At 32.7% G+C, this 22,268-nt stretch overlaps 3 protein-coding genes across 3 annotated transcripts; all 3 read left to right on the top strand.

Moving 5' to 3' along the window:
* Positions 1–1,134: 1,134 nt before the first annotated feature.
* LOC128874804 (WD repeat-containing protein 26) lies at positions 1,135–8,972 on the top strand. Its single transcript, XM_054119881.1, has 11 exons — positions 1,135–1,583; positions 1,935–2,171; positions 2,758–2,917; positions 3,003–3,173; positions 3,371–3,544; positions 3,689–3,874; positions 3,942–4,208; positions 4,301–4,446; positions 4,527–4,735; positions 4,846–5,040; positions 5,347–8,972. The coding sequence occupies exons 1-11, from the start codon at positions 1,570–1,572 to the stop codon at positions 5,400–5,402; spliced, it is 1,815 nt and encodes a 604-aa protein (XP_053975856.1). The 5' UTR covers positions 1,135–1,569; the 3' UTR covers positions 5,403–8,972.
* Positions 8,973–10,213: 1,241 nt separating this feature from the next.
* On the top strand, positions 10,214–12,606 carry LOC128874811 (tubulin-specific chaperone C). Its single transcript, XM_054119894.1, has 3 exons — positions 10,214–10,438; positions 10,704–10,945; positions 11,211–12,606. Exon 3 carries the CDS (start codon positions 11,381–11,383, stop codon positions 12,407–12,409), a length of 1,029 nt encoding a protein of 342 aa, XP_053975869.1. The 5' UTR covers positions 10,214–10,438; positions 10,704–10,945; positions 11,211–11,380; the 3' UTR covers positions 12,410–12,606.
* A 2,254-nt stretch (positions 12,607–14,860) lies between these two features.
* On the top strand, positions 14,861–20,814 carry LOC128884363 (neither inactivation nor afterpotential protein G-like). The gene is made up of 10 exons (XM_054137717.1): positions 14,861–15,045; positions 15,726–15,928; positions 16,712–16,852; positions 17,111–17,329; positions 17,861–18,034; positions 18,460–18,613; positions 18,799–18,920; positions 19,540–19,723; positions 19,814–20,036; positions 20,529–20,814. Exons 1-10 carry the CDS (start codon positions 14,925–14,927, stop codon positions 20,662–20,664), a joined length of 1,677 nt encoding a protein of 558 aa, XP_053993692.1. The 5' UTR covers positions 14,861–14,924; the 3' UTR covers positions 20,665–20,814.
* The last annotated feature ends 1,454 nt before the right edge of the window (positions 20,815–22,268 follow it).

The following is a 22,268-nucleotide window of genomic DNA, read 5'->3' as shown; positions in this document are numbered from 1 at the left end:
TATATTACAAACGATTAACGTTAATGAGTATTTGAAATATTGATTTTAAGACCTCCCATGATTAGTAGTTTGTATAGACGTCCTTTTTGTTTATAGAATAATGCGCCACTGGCGAAACTATGCGTGAACTGCATGAACTATCATAGTGCACCGATAGCATAATGTGCGACGAATCGTATCGTATCGATTGCAAACTTTTTCATTAGATTTTCTATACATCAGACAAATTCATTATTGCATATAACGTAACTTTTATTATATTTATTATGCATATTTTATAAACTTCATTTTGTACTTACAGTAATTCAAATTATGTAATATTATTTTTATTAATAATAGAAGTATACAAAATATACTGACATGTTTTAATAATATTTTAATTAAATATCTAGCGATACATTGTAATCGTATCTGTGTAATAACAAAGAAATTAATTTTTTTAATTACAATTTTGTACAGTAACGTAACTAAGAATTTGCAATGTAGGCTTTCATAAAAATTTCAGCTTTGTAACATACAAAACAGTAATATAATATCAGTTAATTTCTTTCCAGCAGTGTACGTTTGTAATAAATAGCAAAAACGAAGAAGTCTCGTAATTGTTTTACCAGCAATATTTTATACAAAATTATAATTTAATAAATGTTGATGTACGAATCTTGTTAGCTATTTTGATTTAAATATGATATATACTGCTTAATTTTGTTTACTAGAAGACGAAATTTAAGTGAAAATGATCGAAAAGATTAATTTTTCTATAGAAGGGTTCCTTTACAAATTGTAACACACGGGTCCAAGAGTTGCTAGTTACGCCTTTGATTTTCTTCATCATTCCCGTTTATGTTATCGAACACTAATATTTTTGCTACATACTAAAGAGAAAAACAAAGAATCCATACAAGGGACTTAATAAACCGTTATTAAATTATCGAAATTACCCAAATTTATATTTTTCCACTAAATTGAACAGATTTACTTCAACTAACACCGTATAAAAAAATCAAAATACCCGGTAAATAGTATTTCAGCGTCAAAGTGCTACCATCTTACGGCGAAGGCCCCAAGTGAACGGGTTTTACAGGTTGAGAAAAGCAACGTATGTGAGCGGACATAGCGGGCGCCATAGTCAGCGGAACTATCTGCAAAGAAGATCACAGTGTGACGTAAACGACGATCTAAACAAGTATCAGCTGTGTAGCAGTCATTGTTCGTATCCGTTTTGGCAGTCGTACAAGAATTCTGTTTTTCTTCGTTTTCTGATCGTCGGGCACCAGGTCCGACGGGATAAACGGTATACGCATTAAGTCGGGAAGCAAAGTGGAAAAAAAAAGGGGGGAGGCTACGAGTTTTCCGTAGAACGCAACCGTGGCTGCGTGCGTGCTCCAGCCCCAGCCCCACCAACGATCTTAGGAACAATAATCGTGTGAAAAACGGGGCGGTACGCGCATAAGCCTGGCCTCGAGCGGCGAGTCGGACGACGGTGGACTCGCTCCGCCACCGCGCAAAAGGTCCCGTAGTTCTCTCCCGACTACCCTACGACCAGCGGACGAGCACCACACCGATCCCGAGATGGAAAACTATCGGTAACACAATCAGGCCCCCTAGAACATCGCGAGCGAGTAGTCGACACACGAAGGGGCTTACCCCCTTCGTTACGACGCTTTCACGTATATCTTCTTTCTTCCAGAATCTCAAGACGTATCCACGTCGGATTTCTTTCATATGCGCTGTCTCTCGAGCGGTTTTCTCATTCATTGAAATCATTTTCGTCGAGTCACTGATCTTTTATACAAAACCACAATGTCGTTTTAAGATTTTTGCAAAAAAGAAGAGATACTTGTATCAAGATAGGACGTACCGATTAGTACCACGTATGCATTAATATTGCGGACCAGTTATTGCCATCACGGGTAACATTTCCGTGTGCATGACAGCACAATGCAACAGCAGACCTCAAACGGTGGCATTTCCTCCGGGCTTCAGCAAAATGGGGGTACAGCAGATTCTGGTGGACCTCATGCGAATGGCAACATAATACCTGATTCTGAGAATGACATCAATGGTGTCAACGGTGAAACAAATCAGAATTTAGGACCACCGAAAATAATGGACAAGACTAATCAAGATATTGTGAGACTCATTGGGCAACATTTGAAGACAGTTGGACTCGAGTATGTATTGTTCTTTGTTTGATCACAAAACCATGAAACAATGAATGTTTAATGTATGCTGGAAGTAAAATTCAAGATTCAATCTATATGATTCACAATCCATTTTAATCAGATGTTATGATTCAATTTTGATGATGACCCTTTTATTCATATAAATCTTTGCAAGCCTTTTATTTTGTTTCTTGAGGTTTATTTGTATGTAAGCATTTATCAGAAGTATTGTATCACAACCTATCTGGACTGCATACTGTGTGGTGGGAGAAAGCTAATTATAGAAGCTTGAAATATAGTCACTAGTATCTACAAGTTATACTTGCTTTATAAATGATGTAGGCAGTGAAAAAGAGCCATACATGTTTAATTGGTATATCAATTATTTTTCCAGAAAAGTAGATTGTTATTGTTAAGTTCATCTCAGACTTCAATAACATAGTAACAATATTGAAGTTCAACTAAGTAAAATTTGTTGGTTACCCTAGATTGAATAGAATTGTGCTGATAACAAAAATTAAAAAGTTAATATTTTGTTGTGTTGTTAAAAATTTTATAGGTAATTATAATTGACAAAATAAAATGATACTTTCAGTCGTACAGCTGATCTTCTTATGCAAGAGTCAGGTTGTCGTCTAGATCATCCTGCAGCTGCAAAATTTAGACAGCATGTCATGGATGGAGACTGGACTAAGGCAGAACATGACCTAAACGAACTTAAGTCATTTTTAAATGGTGCAAGTCAAAGTCTAGTGGTAAAGATATTTATATTATCAACCTTTTAAATCACGATTAATTATATGTACATGCTTATACCATATGAACACTTCCTGATTACAGGAGATGAAGTTCTTATTACTAGAACAAAAGTACCTAGAATATTTAGAAGAAGGATTGGTATTGGAAGCATTGCAAGTTTTACGCAACGAACTTACACCTTTAGGTCATAACACAGGCCGTGTCCATCAATTATCTGCATTTATGATGTGCAGTGGACGTGATGAATTACAGGTACCAGTATATACATTTTACTAATAATATATTGTAAAAACATACGCTGTGTAATGTGTGTATTATATATTTTATTGCATCAGCATTTGATTCTTAATGTGCTTTCAAAGAATTAAATTTTGTATCATATAAAAAATGTTATGAAACTAATCTGCTACTGAAAATTTGATCACTAGCAAATAGACACTTGTTAACAGACACGTGCAGGCTGGGATGGCAAAGGTGCAACATCGAGAGCTGCCCTAATGGACAGACTACAGAAATATCTACCACCCTCTATTATGTTACCACCACGTCGCCTTCACTCGTTACTATGCCAAGCTGTGGAGATGCAAAACCAACAGTGCACATACCATGTAACTAACACTCAGGTACTTCGTTCATTTTGCTACATTACCGTGATGGAGTTCTGCTTCAGATACTTCTCCTAACATCTATACAACATAAAATTATTCCATTAACTATTTTACTAATTTATACTGATATAATTATAATTCATTTCTATTGTAAATTAGACAAGTTTAGAGAATGTGTCATTGCTCGTGGACCACAGCTGCAGCAAAGAACAGTTCCCGTGCCATACTATACAGGTGCTCAATAATCACTGCGACGAAGTGTGGTATTGTAAATTCTCGCCCGACGGTCTTAAGCTAGCTACAGGCTCTAAAGATATGACTGTCATTATTTGGGATGTTGATCCAGTAAGTGAATTATTAAACATACTAAGGTAATAACTCTTTACTAATTAAATAACAATTATAAAAACAGGAAACACTGAAAGTAACTCATAGGAAAACGCTAGAAGGCCATACTTATGGTGTAGCGCTGATAGCTTGGAGTCCCGATAGCAGTCTTCTAATTGCCTGTGGACCTGAAGATTGTCCAGAGCTCTGGCTTTGGAGTATCGATCCACCCGATTATGAACTACGTGCGACAGTTACTCAAAGTACCGATGATTCACTTACGGCTTGCGCTTGGTATCCTGATTCGCGCAAATTTGTGGCTGGAGGACTTCGCGGACAATTCTATCAATTTGTAACATATCAGCCAAATTCACTATATGATGAACTTTATTTCTTTAGCGATAGAAGCTTTCAATATTAAATACATAAATATGACATTTTTAGGATTTAGAAGGTAATGTTTCGGAGTCTTGGGAAGGAGTTAGAGTAAAATGTTTGTGGTGCAAGAGTGACGGAAAAACTGTTTTGGCTGCCGATTCGCATCATCGAATAAGAGGATATAATTTTGACGATTTATGTGACTTTACAATGTAAATTTGCAGTTACTATTATTACAAATAGTTTATTGTCCGTATATTATATTCATAAAAATATTGCCTTAATATTACAGATTACAAGAAGATCATTCAGTGATGTCGTTTAGTGTAAATAAAACAGACCGACTTGCACTTCTCAATGTAGCTAACCAGGGTGTACATCTTTGGGATCTACAGGATAGATGTTTAGTAAGGCGTTTCCAAGGTGTTACTCAAGGACATTTTACAATTCATAGTTGTTTTGGTGGTGTAAATCAAGATTTCATTGCCTCTGGTAGTGAAGGTACATTAAATTATTTAAATATTATATCATTAATTAATCACGAAATTATAAATGACGCTTAATTGCATTAATATGCATATATTAAAAAATTTGTTTTCTTTATATTACAGACACAAAGGTGTATGTGTGGCACATCAAAAGAGAACTTCCTATAGCAACTCTTACAGGACATAGTAGAACAGTAAATTGTGTTTCATGGAATCCTGTATATCATCAAATGATGGCTTCTGTATCAGATGATTGTACAGTGAGAATATGGGGACCTAGATCATCTTCTCCAGAAAAGGCTGAAAGTGACAAGACTGGTAAGTTTATTTAGGTTAAGTTTTTTATCTAAATTCCAAAATCAAATACTGTTATACGCTTGTCACTATAGCAGTGTCACATTAATTGTCTACATTAAAGCTTACAAATTCATAATATTAGGATATCTGTAGAGAAACATTGTTAAACATATAAAAAAAAAAAAAATAATCTGTATACATTAAATTCACATAGATACAAATTAATATTTTGTTACAAAATAAATGTAGAGTCGCATGGTGATTAAAAATATGAATTCGCAATAAAAATTACATAACTGATTTATGCAAATTATCTTTAAATTTTAGTACCATTAGAGAGCAACTCCTCAAATGGTAGTGGATGGCATGAAATGGTATCGTAGCGAACTACAGTGCATCAGTGTTCCCATGACCTCATGGTGTTCAAAAGACTGTCATATTGATCGTCATACTGACTCTTTCCTGCCTCCAGTAGCTATCTCTTTATGCCTCATTACTGTAAGTCTGGGTAAACGACTACTACTGGAAGTCAATGAGGGATATGTTAGCATTGACTGCTAGCTGGTTACAGAAACAATCAGACGTTATTTGAAAACCTATTTCTTTTTGATTAATGGATTTTATATGAAACCATACTATCCGTTTTCCTCTCAAAATTCAATTAGAATATTTTACTGATCCGAAATAACGATCGAAAACAATGAACAGCCATAATCTGTTATGCTATACTATTGACTAGTATAGGTTATGACAGAATTTAAATTCAACAAATTCCGTCTTAGCATGAATATAAAGAGACAAAAATGAATGTGCATTAATAAGGTCATTACAAAAGTAAAATCTGTGGTTTCGCAAAATTATAATAGAAAATTAATTTAAAAGAAATTATGTTAAAGATTATAGCTATATAAAGGGGTGACGGAAGTGCCCCTAAATCAACTTCGACCTGCGATAGGTCATTCGATAACATATCGAAAAAAAGACACATTAGATATCAAGTTCCAAGTCTGTATCACTACATAGGAGGGATTACAAGACAAAAATTGAAAATGATATTTCTGTCTAATTTTTCCTATAAGGTTACATGAAAAAACCTGACAAAAAAAGCATTCAAATTAAAACATCTGAATAAATTTCGTAATATATGCCTCCTTACCTGAAATACCTCAATTTTTTTCAAAAATTCGTTAAATAATAGTATAAGAGTTATCGAACAAAAACGTGATTGTGATTCCTACTCTTTAATTCCCACAAGTTGTGATATAGGCTTGAAACTTAACACATTTTTTTTTTTTGTATGCTACCGAATGACCTATCGCAATCGATACTTTGGTTTAGGGACGCTTTAGACTCCCTTATTTGGCTATACCTTTTAATCTTTTTAAAAATTAAATATAAATTTTAACAATTTCGTGCTTGAAAAATTTCCAATTCATTTTTCGTTATCGTTAATAAAGGTGATGCAGCTCTCATTTTTCATCACATATGTAACTGCCATCTTATACACAATGATACTGTATGTTTCAAATTGTATGGAGATGTCTTGAAATACGATAAAAGGTGTCGAAGTAATATAAATATTCTATGAAATGAAATTTTATTTCAGTAGAATAATTTGCTGTGAGGGACAACCGAGGTAAATTGTGAACTTTGCAAATATCTGAACTGTTTTTTGAGACGTACAGTTTAATTCAAGATTAACAAAGTACTAAAAATCTCGACAATTTCATTATAGAAAGGAATAAACTGGTTCTAAAATTTAAACATCAATACTGAAATTAGTACCTTTATTCGATGCTGTGATTTTATATTGAGATATATGCACTTGGTGTCAAAAATTTATAAATATTACATTTGCCTTAAAGTTATCACGCTTGTAAAAACTTTAAAATAGAATCAGTAGGCTGTATAAATTTTAAATATTCATTTTGAAGCATTGGTTACTTGATATAAATCAAATTATCTTTATATATTGCATTTCTTTTATTACTAGTGTTATCAAGCCCCATTATTATCAAGTGATAAAAATATGTCATTTATAATGTAATAATATTTTGAAATCATAAATCAAAAGTGAGCATATATTCTGTGAATAGTTCACAATTTGAACATATATAACATTACAGCATTTTTCATGCTGTACTTATTACATATGTATGTGATGTGTATATTATATTTCTGTTCTAATCATATCACGTCATTGTAAGCAGTAGTACACCATTTTTCATAAATGAATTGGTAAATATTAATTACAAAAAATACATGGATATATGGAAAACATAATAAATTAATAGACTACATTCTTTTGTGTTAAATAACACAATAACATCTCAAAATATTATCATAAATAAAGAGATAAGAATACTAAAATATGTATTACCGTAGGTTTTTTTTAAACCTGGTAATAAATGGTTAAAAATAAACTGGAGGTCTCACAATATCAGAAGCTGTAGAGTATATGTGTACAAATACTTTCAAAAAAAAATACTATAAATACATTTACATAAAACGAAAATGTCTGTAGTTTATGCCCCTGAAATTATAGTGAGATAATATGATGTCAATCACTATTATCATTTGCATTTACCTCTGGTGCCTTAGCACTTTATAATCTAAAAATTTCCAGCATTTTCTCATAATTTGAATTCATATTCAATACGTAATTTGACGTAGCTTGCAATATGACAAACAATAAGTAATAAATTCTGTCTAAAAAATATGCTTAAATGGCATTCAAGTTTCACATATATTTTTATTGTTAACTTTTCAGTGATATATTTCGTTTCAGACATTTGTAACATTAAGAACAAAATAGCAATTCTCTGTTTCTAATTAAGTATGTTTGTATTTGTTGGTGGAACATAGAAAAGCAATAAGGAAAAGTCTTAGAAGTCATCTTTTTTATAAGGTTAAAGTAATACAATAACTTGAGATACAAAGTATGCCATGTTTGACAAATTAAATATAGAAATTTGCATAAAATATTAATCATTTAAATTATTTTATGTAAATAAGGGACGAAAATGTTTCATATAAATCTGCAAATTAATGGAAAGTAATTTTATATTTAATTTATAACAAAAGGTACGAGATAAATAATTCAGATGGAACAACTACTTTTTAAACAGTATTATATTATGTTGAATCATAATAAACGATTTTTAAATAATTTTCGATCAGTTGTATAATATTTTAAAAAATTATAGTGAACAGTAATTAGTATCAGGAATAATAAAATTTCTGTCCAGTTTAACCAATTATTTGCTGAATTTTTCACTGTAATAATTGAATTTATGACAATGATAATATCTAGTAACAAGTAATATAGTGATTTATTTACGACGTTCATTCTATCGAGCTATTATATTTTTAACTTGTTCAGTGTGAAATAGCTGTTTTTTTTCAATTCAAACTCTAATTTCATATATATTCTGAATATTTTTGCTACTACACTTGCATTGGAATTTTCGTGAAACTCATACAGAGTGACGTGGTAAATCTGTTATTTGTTGATACCAATATTTTTAAAAATAAAAAGATAACTGTAGTTCTCCTTTTAATTTTAAATAAATACTATTACAGCTGCTATTAGCAAAATTGTAACAACTCTTATTTAAATATGAACTGTTGGAAATGGACAGAACTTTTAGTATAACTTGAGACTTAGGCAGTAAAGAATAATATATCTCCACATAACAATTTATGTTTTCACAGTGCAATTAAAATGTCTATTGAAGCAACAAATATAATTAGACTATAATATGATTCAGCTTTATCAAGAAAACAAAACTTGTTTAAGAACTTTTATGTATATTATTATCATTATTTTATTATTATTATTATTATTATTATTATTACTACTACTACTCTATATTACTTTCTTAATTTGTTAGGTTTTACATTATTATTTCATATGTACATAAAATGATAAATATATGGTTTTATGAAAATAACTGCCGTTTGTTACGATAGCAATGTGTGTTTGTTCTTAAAATATCTACTTTAGATACTTCATATTAAAATTGCGTAACATTAGGTATTAGTGGTATCATTTAAGACCAATAATGCATGAGCTAATTGCTTGTGTTACTCATAATTTATATAAAATATTTTAAATAAACTATAAAAAGTCAGCCAAATGCGTGAATAAGTAGTTACGTTTGTGTATAGTACATGTAACAATGGACATTTCCTATTTTTCATAAATGAGAATATACTTCGTAACTTTCTAAAATATAGCCTACGTTATTTAACATGTTATTTGAGTAAGGCACCGCTTGTATTATTGCAGATTAAAAGATCGTAATAAATTTAATAATAGATCGATGTAGTAATTGAAAATTAATCGTATTAAAATTAAACAAACTTTTTATACAAAATTTATGCTTGACTTTGAACATTTAATATATTAAATTAAGGAAATAGTGTCATTTCTTGTACAAATCGCAAGAAAATTTATTTTGATGGTTATTCTTTTATTGTTGTATATGTAATGAATGCTCCTCACAATACAGTCTTAATATTGCTTTAAAAACACGTTCCCTACTTGTATATTTTACCTGTGCTTACTTATGTATGAAAGGCTGTGTAATAAATATTCTTCTACAATCTTTAATTTAGACTACTTCCATAGGTACAAGGGCCTGCACTTTTTCCAAAATTTGTACACTATGAAACGAGTAGTACAGTTATATGCATATAATGTAACGTTATAAACAAAGCTTATTACGATTCATAATTTCTGTACCAATAGTTTCATATTCATTAAAACTTACTTATAGTATGCGAGACGAATATTAAGTTACATCATAAAAAATACTAGATTTTAAAATATTGTATTTAATGACAATTCGTCACAATAAACTATATAAAAGAGGGCCTGTCTAAGGCTTGACAAATTTATTTGACTAGCTATTAATAGTTAATTATTACAGTATTTTTAGTTATATGTATAAAAATTAGTAATACCTTGATATTTCATTTTAGTAATACCTTGTATTTCATTTTCTGCTAAGCTATGGTAGAATAAATTTCATACAACAAGTGTATTTTTACGAACGATCTATATTATGTTTCATATAAAACGTTACAACTTTGAATTTTCCGCCATTAGTATCGAAAGGATATATCGAACAGACTACTGTACTTTCGAGAGTTTGCACAACGTGAATGAGCCGGGTAAGATTGTACTATCCCTTCCTATCGCACTTGATCTCGATGTCTCGAGAAGCACATCATTCTTTACGGTATTGATGATTTCCATTTTAGGAAATCTTGTTATTAGCTAGTATGCTTCACAAGGAACCAAAGTCGAAATTGTCCCGAACTTTCGGAGGATATTTTAAGATATTTGCTGTTATCGAGATTGGATTCTTATTTGGAACATCTATAACCTGGATCTGGCTGAGTGAATCTCAAAGTAAGTCGCATATTATCTTCCGTGACATTATAGGTTATTTCTACCCGTGCTTAAGTCTATATCATAATCACATTTTTCCAACAAAATAGAATCTCGCGCATCGATTAGTTTATAGAAATAACGGGAAAATGATGAACAACCATAACTTAAGTTTTGCGTAATTTACGGAAATTATGTTTAAATTGTTAAAATGACAATACATAGTGAATAAAATCTGTGTAAAATTGTTCGTGAACATTTTGATACGAATAATGGTATATAATAGATTCCAGACATTTTCTATATCAGAAGTGTCCACGCATACTAGAAGATTATTATTCGTTTTCTGAACTTTTGTCTGGACATAATAAATTAAGATTAAATGATCTGGCAACATGGGAAAATCAACAAAATGAAAAGTAGATCTTCATGGAGTTTGCGAGACATTTAGAGTTCTTAATAGGAAGTGATGGTTCTAGATATTGTTTCCTACAAATTCATTCTTTTAAAAGAAAGGATTTACAGAAGGTATGTGTATATTTTAATGTAGATGTCGTTTTGTGTATCAAGGTGTGAGTTTGCGAACACAGATCTTAATACGGTATTCAAAATTTTTGAGCTTTTGTATAATAACAATATTCAAACAAAAATAATTTTGTAAGCAACAGTTTTTGCTTAGATTTTTGTATTGTAATTAGATATTTTAGTTTGAAAGAAAGTATGTTTATACTTAGTAATTTAATCTTTATTAATACAATTCAACTTAATAACTTACATATTTATTATTTTTCAGTCTTTGTATAGAAAATTTTCAAATATAAAACAGCAAGAAAATATTTCAAGTATATTAAAACATAACACTTGTGAAAATAAATCTATGTTAGCAACAAATAGAGCAAGTATTTCAAGCTGAATTGTGAACTGAATGTAATTCTGTTTGAAAAATAGCGTTCCCACAGCAACATGGATTCTCCTGCTCTCATAGAAGGGAGTTTATCAGACCGCATTAGCAAAAGAGACCGTGAAAGAAAAAATGTCATTGAAAGACGGAAAGAAGAACGGCAATCATTAGCTGTTGAAACTGAACAAAGTAGTTATTTTAAAGATACCTTTTATTCAACGTGCAAGAAGATCAAAGAAATGCTAGACGATGCACTTGGTGCTTCCATATCAACTCTCCCTGGAATATTTGATAAAATAAACAAAGAAATTCAAACACTTAAAACTTATTTGTCACAATCAAAAATGTTTCTAAAGGTTTATGATATTAGAAGAGCACAAGAACATTTGCAATTACTAGAAAGTGAAGCTTCTGATCTGGAGCTAAAGTTATTACCTAAGAAGAAATTTGGTTTTAAAAATCGAAGGGTTGTGAAAAAAACCTCTGAGAAGACACATGACGTTACAGATGGTTTAAAGGATTTGAAAATATCAGAAGGAATTGTGAATGGTTCTACAAAACAAAATCATAAATTATCAAGTAAATATGGAGACAGTGCATGCATGTTACTGGGAAAAGTTGATGAACAGATAGTTTTGGATGCTGAAAATGTGAATAAAAATGATATTCTGCTTTCTGATTTAATTCGTTGTACAGTGCGAATCTATGGCACACCTAGTACATTGCATATGATAAACTTAAAGCAGTGTACTGTGTTGGTTGGGCCAGTAACATCATCTGTATTTATCCACGATTGTAGCGAATGTGTATTTGCTTTTGCGTGTCAACAACTTCGATTACACTCTTCGACAGATTGTACTATTTATTTACACGTTACTAGTAGATCAATCATAGAAGATTGTACAAAGATACGTGTAGCGCCTTACAATTGGTCTTACGAAGACCAAGCGAATCACTTCAATCTAGCGGGTCTCGATCCAAAAATAAATAACTGGAACTGTATCGATGATTTCAATTGGTTATCTAATGAAAAACATTCACCAAACTGGTCTGTTCTTGAGCCTGAATCACGTGTAAAAAGTTGGGATTAATAGGTATACAGAAAATAAATTGTGAAACGTAAAATTCAGTTTTTAAAATACCATTTTTTTAAAGTTAGATACTTATTTTGTTATGTAAATTATTTATGTCTATACTTCGCTTTTTCACAGACATTACACTGTGTAAGTGTTTTATATACTTACGAAATATTTAATAAAATTACTGTTTATGAATTCTATATAAATAATATATTTGTATGATTCCCACATTCCCTTAATAAAATTAAAGAAGCAAGTGCACTTGCTATATTATGTTAATATTTAAGATAAATGATTTTAGAACTGGATGGGTAAGAAATCTTTTGAACCATATCAAAGATTGTGCTAACAAACCAGTCTTAAGTAATGAATGGGATGTATCATTGCCCCAGAGGAATGAGCAGTACCAGAATTTTTAAAAAATTATAGTTTATTATTCATAACATTCATTGCATTCATATTTTGCTATATATAAAAGCACGAATGCCAGTTAATGGACCCAGAATTGGTATCGCCATCTCGCGGCGGTATCCGAACTAATTTCTCATATATATATATATCATATTATTAAATAAAAAAATTCAGAAAAATGTGGCGCCATCTCTTCACAAACCCCCCAAGTTTGTCGTGAAATAGTTCCTTCCTGGCGCCGCTAGATGTCGCCGACGACGTGAAATTATTTAAAATATAAATTCTCTACTTTTCTCTGCATATAACTGTAATTTTACATCATAATTATCATAATTCAGCATCTAAGTGATGATTTGTACACTAATAATTGACTTCATCAAGTTATTTAAATAAATAAAAATACAGATAAATGTGGCGCCATCTATCGGCGAACCGCCCAAGTTTGTCGTGAAATAGTTCTAACTTTCCATCGCTAGATGGCGACACATTTTGCGATATTTTCATTTATTTAAAAAAGTTGCTATCAAGTCAATTATTAGTCTTCAAATCAACAATTAGATGTTGAGTTATGATAATTATGATGTAAAATTACATTTATATGCAGAGAAAAGTAAAGAATTTGATTTTCGAATAATTTCACGTCGATGGCGACATCTAGCGACTAGAGGAGGGAACTATTGCACAACAAACTTGGACAGTTTGTGGAGAGATAGCGCTAAAAAATTTGATATCAGTCATTTATTAGGCTACAAATCAGCAATTAGATGTTGAATTGTGATAATTATGATGCAAAATTACATTTATATGCAGAGAAAAGTAGAGAATTTATGTTTTAAATAATTTTATGTGCGCAGCGACATCTAGCGACGCCAGGAAAGAACTATTTCACGACAAACTTGGGGGGTTTGTGGAGAGATGGCGCCACATTTTTCTGTATTTTTTAAATTAATAATATTGAAAAATTAGTTCGGACACCGCCGCGAGATGGCGATACCGTCTTTGTGTCCATTAACTTGCCTATATGCTCTTATGTATGGAAATATATGATTGCAATGAATAATATACTATAATTTTTAACAATTATGGTATTGCTAATTTCTCTGAGGTAATTATGCATCCCATTCATTACTTAAGACTGGTTTAAAACATATCTAAATATGTCTAAAATATTCTTTGTATCAGTCTGCATGTTACTACAGATTTTGTAATTTCACCTTTAAAATATAATAAAAATATGTTTCTATGGAAAGAATTATTGTTTACTTCCCCAGATTACGAAGTGGATAATCATTATGTGTTTTCTTCATTATCGTGCCTGAAAAACGCGAGAAACTGTTTCGTAGTTCACCTATACTCCATTAACAATGGTACAATTTAAACACAGACAAAATTAGATAAAAATAAAAGCTTGTCTAACAACGAGTAACCGAGCGATCGAATAAACATTTCAAATAACTCGCAGTACGGTGCTTTTATACGTCGTTTATTATTCAAATAAAATGTTACTTTATCTCTGGTGAAATGCAATTATTCGTTTCGAACCGAAATTAGAGAGGTTTGATATCTCTACCTTCGGGCAGACTTGGGCAGTAATCGATTATTTTTGCATCACTTCTGTAATTGATTAACACGTTGACCGCCAAACGAATATTCTTAAAAAATTTTTGCTAAGATTAAATATTATTTAGACTACTGGAGTCTATGTAATCAAACATTTATCCTGGTATTTATTTTTGTAACTACATCAGAATTCATGAAAATTCATTTCATTTAAATTCATCTCCTTTGATGCCAACTTTTCAGAATGAATCATTTAGTTCTTGAGTGAAAAACACTGTCACCCATATATGTGTGACATGGCAATCTACGTGTTAACGAGGTAATCATGATAAAAATAATGATTAATCGTTCCGGGAACGATCTACTAATTCCACGCGTTCTCATTACCATACGCATCGCTATCGTGGCAGACTATCATCTTCCCGTTACCGTAAATCTATTGATTGCGCGCTGTAATGCTAATTCAATAATGGAATTACTTTTCCACCCTGACCGTGCCAGTTTCTCGCAGTTGTCCCGTCATCGATACCGATCGCGGACGTCTCCTCGACGAGCCATGTGGAATTACGTGCTGGTCTCGGTCGTCGTGTTGCTCGCGTCGTTGATTTATCATTGTTACTTCAACAGGCCGCTCAGCATTATCGACCACCCCGACACGCATTACGATTACATAATCGGTGAGCAGAGTAACGTCCTTCCCCTCTGACACTGTTCTCCGCCACCACTATCTTTTTATCCATCTTCTCAAATAAAGACTTATTAGCTTTTTCAAGTGTTGTAACTAGGGGTGTGCGGGATTCCCGTAAAATGTCCGGGATTCCCGAGAATATTCGAGATTCTCGACTTTATGCGGGATCCCGAGTTGATTCGGGATTCCCGAGAATACACGAGATCCCGCAAAAATCCGGGATTCCCGACAATGAACGGGATATAGAATAATATCTGGGATTTCCAAAAGTGTTGTTATTCTTGAAAATTTCAGCAATCCGAATGTACGGGATTCCCGGGAATCCCGAACATTAACGGGATCTCGAAATTCTCGGGAATCCCGAATGGTTTCGGGATCCCGGAAATTCACGGGAATCCCGGATGTATTCGGGATTCTGAAATTCTCGGGATTCCATCCCGATCCCGGGAGGAATTCCCGTCCCGACCGGGATCCCGCACACCCCTAGTTGTAACTCATTCATCTCTGTTAATTTTTAGTTGCAACCTTTTACTAAATTCCTTGGTGGACCACTGGCACAAAACAATGAAAGATTAAATATATAATTTTGCGGTGGTCTCAATGATATTTTGTACGTAATGATAAAGGTGATGGATGCAATTATTTGCGAGTAATTTGTTACTAATAAAGTTGGTGCTGGGACTGCTGGCTGCGTGGTTGCATCACGACTGTCCGAGATTTCGAATAAGACGGTGCTATTGGTCGAAGCAGGTGGTTACTTCGGATGGGTCGCCTCTGTACCACTTTTGGCGCCAATGCTGCAGGGGACGGAGGTCGACTGGGCCTACGCTTCAGAACCACAGAAATTCTCCTCTAGGGGCTTTGGGAATCACGTAAACGAAAATAGATTGTCACGTTAGAACATCGATGCTCCATTTGTGCAATTTTTGCAGTTGTGTTAAAATTTAACTCTTTGCGGTACAGGTATTCAGGTCATAAAATAGACCCATGTTGTACAGGAATTTTATTGCATTTTAAATCAAACAAAATTGTTATATTTTTATTAATAAAGGTATCACACCTATACACATGCAGCTATTGCAAAATATCGAGGTGGGATTAAAAGTGTCCCACCATGCATTACGGTCCATCAAAAAGGTGGGACACTTTCAATCCCACCGTGCCCCAAAGAGTTAAGTAACAGAGTAGAGATTCATAATGTAGGAGCTCAGGAATTAATTGTTATTAATTATTTGGGAGACGGTCCGACCATCACGATTTATTATGGTCTTCTTTAGTGTATAACACATTTTTAGAATCATTTTTCATCTAATTATATGTAATTTTATTGTAATATCTTTCGTATTGTATTGTAAAAGTCAACAATTTTTAAAGACATAAGGGGCCAACTTTGATTTTTAAGAAGAATTGGAATATATTCTATTAATTCACATTTAAAATTAATAGCGAAATGGTCACCTTATGTCTTTAAAAATTGTTGGGTTTATTTAGCATAATACAGACAATAGTACAAGAAAAATAAATTTTGTAGAGTTACTTAGATAAAATTGGATGACAAATTCATGGTTGTAAAAATGGTTGTAAAAATTCAAAAAATTGTCTTATATATTATATTATTATCTTCAAATATAAAATTAAATTGAAATATTTTCTAGATACAAAAAGTGCCACGAGGTAAAGGATTGGGCGGAAGTGGTCAGATGAATTATTTAGTTCACTCTTTCGGAAGGCCAGAGGATTACACTGGATGGCCTAAAGGATGGTCGCACGCTGATTTGCTTCCATATTTCAAGAAGGTGATAACAATAATACACCGTGTTTCATAATTATGTTTCTTTTGCATAATTTCAATTTCATTTCAAAGTTTCATATTGTCAATGATTTTAAAAAAAAAGTAATATTCCCGAACATGAGAAGTATTTAAATGTTGATTAAACGTATTCATAAAACATTTGTTGCACATTACAGTATAGCAATATTATAAAATTGTCATTTTTATCGGTTTTAAGAGTATGAAAGATTGAGTTAAGCTGTGACTGTTGTTGATCACAAAGGTATCCGATATTATGAATGTGATGAGCAGTCCAGAGGAGGAATACCTGATAGAAGCCTTTCTCATGGCGGACGAGTCGTTCAAGTTGAATAACGTGACTCTACAGAAGGGGACGTTCACGACCAAAAAAGGATCTCGATGGACTTCGTATCATGCGTACTTGCAGAACGCCTGGAATAGAAGAAACTTACACATTTTGACCAACACTCTGGTTGCAAAAGTATGATATGTTTTTATACAATTCCTTTTGGAGCAATCTGTTAGAATTGATTTGGTGAATTTATACTTACGTGTTATATCTTAAACAGTGTTTTGTTAAAACAATTTTTTATGTATTCGATCAATTATTACTTACAATTTTATTTTCCAGACAATTGCTTTTCAAAACAATTTATTAGAATTGATTGAGTTAATTTACATTTACAATGCAATGTTTGTAATACTGTATTCTAAAGAGGATATATTAAATAATGAGATGAGCCCAAACATGGAACGAAATGATTATAAAATTCAAATCTTTTGAGACATTCTTCTGTCTTATTGTTCTTATTACCAACAAAATATATCCACTGAATGAATGAATTAAAATGTGATAAAATAATAATACGTTGCATATAAAACAAATTTAATTTCAATTCTTAATAGCTGAAAGTAATAAATATATGACATGTCACTTCTAAGCATTCTACTTGAAATTTTTTCTACACGCCTGGATATAAACGTCGGAAAACTAAGCGTGGAAATTTTTCAGATACTTTTCAAAGAAAACGCGACCGTGGACGGGATCAAGGTGATATACAAAGACGGATCGGTGGGAAAAATTCACGCGAGAAAGGAGGTGATTCTTTGCGGGGGCGCCATCAATACCCCTCAATTGCTTTTGCTCTCAGGAATCGGGCCAGCAGAAGAGCTTGAGAAATTTCAGGTGATGGATCATTCAATTACTGTCCTGAAAAATAATTTTCTCAAACACGATCGCGATACACGACACGTCCCTTTGAGAGTCTAGCTTTATTGAATTTCTAACATCGTCGTTTAAACAAAATTCAAAGATTTAGACAGGTTTTCTTTTTTATTTGATCTGATTGAGACATTCCTTTGAAATTCAAATTGTTTTATATTTTATATAAAATTAAGACATTTAAAAGAAAAGCATATCAATTCTCTACGAATCGAACACAAAATTACTTAAAAAGGCAAAAATATTAAAAAATTCTAATACTAATCATAGTTATACACAGTTCTGTAGAATTGATTGTATTCATAACAGATTTTATTGAACTTTCTTCACTTTCTGCTAACAGCATGAAAACAATTATGGAAATTGAGGAGAAAAGGGATTATTTCTAGATACGAGTGTTGAGCGATCTTCCGGAAGTGGGCAAGAATTTCTTCGACCATTTGCTGCTTCCAGTTTTTGTGAACCTCGAGGCAAGAGTGAGCATAACTTTAGTGAAATTGCAAACGGTTCCTGAATTGCTCAATTACTTCGTCTTTGGAAGAGGCGAGTAAAACGAGACTGTCACTGAACAAAATTTATTTATCTATAATGAAATTTGTTTTTTTTTTTGTAAATATACGTAATTATTATATATAAAAATATATATATAATTAAATAAAATTCATACAATATAGGATTTGTATCGTGGTACTGTGTATAACTGGTAACTTTTCTCTTCTTTTTTTAAGGATGGTACGCAACCAACGCTGTGATGGGGATTGGCCGTATGAATAATAGTGGTATAATGCTTTTTGGAGTGGCTTCCACTGAAGAGAGGATATTAAAATCGTTGTCCAACTATAAAACTGAGGTAAGTATAAATGTATCACAAATATTGTTGCAAACAAACGGTCTGCACTTTTACGACGTCGTACAAACACCCCCGTCCATTAACCTTTTGACTGCGAGACGATTTTTGTTGGAAATTCTGAAAGACGTAGAGGTGAGAATTTAAAAAAATATACCAGCTTATAGGGAACGATAAGACGAAACTTTTCTATAGTTACAGTTTATTCATACAACATTTAGTTTCAGAGATAAAAATAGACAACTTGCAAGACCTCTTTCCTGAAATTCAATCTTTCCAATGAACTTTCTAACTTTGCAATTTTTATTTTCGAAACTAACCATCCCATGAATAAACTGTAAATATAAAAAAGTTTCGTCTCATCATCCCCTGTAAGTTGATATTTTGAAAAAATTGATTCAACGATCACAAACATTTTTCTGAGCCTATTTCTCAAGGGCGTATATATACGCCATTCTCAGTCAAAGGGTTAAAGAAAATTCATGCGTCGTAACCAGAAATAGAATTCGTCGCGAATGTGTTCATTTATTCCGACTAATGATCAATCGTAAGTTTGGCACGATTACAATTTCTCGTTACTAATTAGTTCGCCCAGTCTCACAAAAAAAAATTAATCACACAGCCTTACAGATCGTTGTATCCGACCTACAACAACAATTCCCGCGAGGGTTTCCTGTACATGTCGTATTGCTTGCAACCGAAGAGTCGCGGGAGCATCACCTTGCGATCCGTCAACATTCGTCACCATCCAAAGATCGATCCTGCCTATCTTAAGCACGAGGACGACGTTTTATGCACCCACGAGGGTAAGGTGAACCTTTATATTGAATCGCAACCCTCACGCGAGTTCTCTTCCTGTTTTGGCGGTTCGCGTGACGAGATATGGAATCTTTCAGCGATAAACTTCGCGATCCAGACCCTCGATACGAAGAAATTCCGCGAGTACGGGGCGAAGGTTCACCATCCTGACTTGGAAGAGTGTCGACACCTGCCACAGGATTACCGTGACGTCGAATACGCGGAGTGCGTGATAAGGGTCGGTGGCCTCTCGGGTTATCACCTGTGCGGCTCCAGCAGGATGGGAGTCGATGATCGCGCGGTCGTTGACGAGGAATTACGGTGAAATGGCTTTGAATGTTTTTAAATATTCCATTGATGAATCAAAATAGATTCCACATCATTCTGTTTTTCTTTTTTTTTTTTTTTAATTTTCAATGCTTCCTTTTATTTCAGTGCAATAATATAAGTTGCGTACTCAAAGATAAGAAATTTAATTTACTAATGAAAAATCACCAGTCTTGAACTTTGCAAATCAACATAATCTTCACACATAAACTTCTCCAAACGCTACTCATATACAAAAATAACGTAAATATTCTTAGTATTCACGAATGTTGATACCGAGGTTTTAATGTTTCTATTCAAAATATCTTTAGTATTTAATGCGTGTGTTTTGCAGTATATTTTTGCTTATTTAATATGATTACAAAGAATTATATACAGAATCGAGCGAAATGAATTCAAACATTGGAAAAACGATATTTCATATGCGCCATAATATCAATATAATGCTAGATTCTGTTTGATTTATATATCCTTTGTTTATTTCAGTGTGAGAGGAGTGAATGGACTCAGAGTAATGGACGCCAGCGTAATACCATCCCCTATTTCTGGAAATCCGAATTCCGTGGTTATAGCCATGGCGGAACGGTTAAGTGATTTAATCATCGATCAGGGATCCAATTAAAGCTAACTGTATAAAATGTGAAAGGAATATATGATTTCGCGACATGAACACATTTTTGCAGAATACAAAAGGTTAACACCCAAAATTCTTCTATAATTCAAATAACTTCTAATTTAAAAACATAAATAAAATGTCTAATTTTAATTTAAATTTCGTATGTATATTTAAAAACCGTTACTCACCGCCCTAGAACGCAATTCAGCCACCCTCTGGAACTCTTAAAGCTTGAAATAAAAATAATTTTTTTAAATAACTTTCGTTTCATTCTAACATACAAATATACGATTTACAAATACACATTATTTAATAAAAAAAAGAAAAGGCTATTGTAATCCACAAAAGGGCGTACATTTAGCAACTACTGTCGAAGAAATAAGGAGGGATCTTAAGTGAAATCGTGGGATGTGCAGAATAATAAAAGGCTCGTCGCATCAGATTTTTTGTAATTTATAATTAATGGTAAAGTTTTCTTGTTTTACAGTAATCGAACAGTTATTAATAGTCTAATTAAATTTCGATTAATTTTTATACAAACAAAAAGAAAAAGGGTGAGTTACACTCAACGGCGTAGCACGAATCTCTGCCACCTCGTTCGCGCTCGGAGAAAAAGAAAAAGAAAAATCGTAACTTCTCGCAGCGTTTTCTACGCCATTCGTTCTTAGTTAGCTTCTCTTTTTTTTTTCGTTTCTCTACGCTTCCGCCCCAGTCCGCTGTAATCGTCTGTCATCGTTACAGCCCTTCCCAGTTCCTGTCCGGGATCGTTGCGATGGCAGAGTTTCGACTCGTTCGCTTCTATTCCACTTTTGCGCCTGCTTTCTCTTTCGCCCATCCCTTGTATACGCTTTATCATCCACGCGTTCACTCCTGTCGATGGGAGAGAAAAAGATCGGCTTCGGGAGGAATCGCTAGTCCCGCTGGGCGAGTTGCAATCACAGGAATGGAAAAGACTCGAATAATAGATAACGAAGTAACGCTTCAATTTATGAATTATTATTTTATCACTTTAATTACTTTAGAAGAAATTACCAAGCTGCTAATTGGTCAATATATCTTTCGTTGGTGCGTCGTTATATGTCCATGAATTATTATTTCATTACTTTATTTTTATTTAAAAGAAAGTATTTCGTTGATACTTACAGTTCCATAAATATTTGTACTTTCTATGCCTGTTACAAGAATTCGTCACAATTAAACGATAGGTTTGATGTTTCCAAATAAATGTTTCATTGTAAATATGTACATAAATAAACATTACACATGTATATAATAAAAAATTCATTTGGAGACAAATCTATCGTTTCATTTAGACTTTCTTTAATAGACGTAGAGGGTACGAATATTTATGACACTGACTATATATACTCAAGAAATAATTAATTCCCGAGTTATACAAATAATGATCAAATTAAGCGATCAAAACTGTTTCAGTTGGAAATTACTTTGATGTTACTTATATATTCATGAAATAATCTGACCAAATTATGACCAAATCTATTGACCTGAACTATTACACGTCTCTGTATGAAAACATCCCTGTAAGTAAATCTTGCAAAATTTCCTGGTTGAAAACCAGGTCTTTATCTAAAGAAACGATTATTTAGATA

The sequence above is a fragment of the Hylaeus volcanicus genome, chromosome 1 (assembly GCF_026283585.1).
Source record: "Hylaeus volcanicus isolate JK05 chromosome 1, UHH_iyHylVolc1.0_haploid, whole genome shotgun sequence".
NCBI lineage: Eukaryota > Metazoa > Arthropoda > Insecta > Hymenoptera > Colletidae > Hylaeus > Hylaeus volcanicus.
This window is presented reverse-complemented; position numbering and strand designations above follow the sequence as displayed.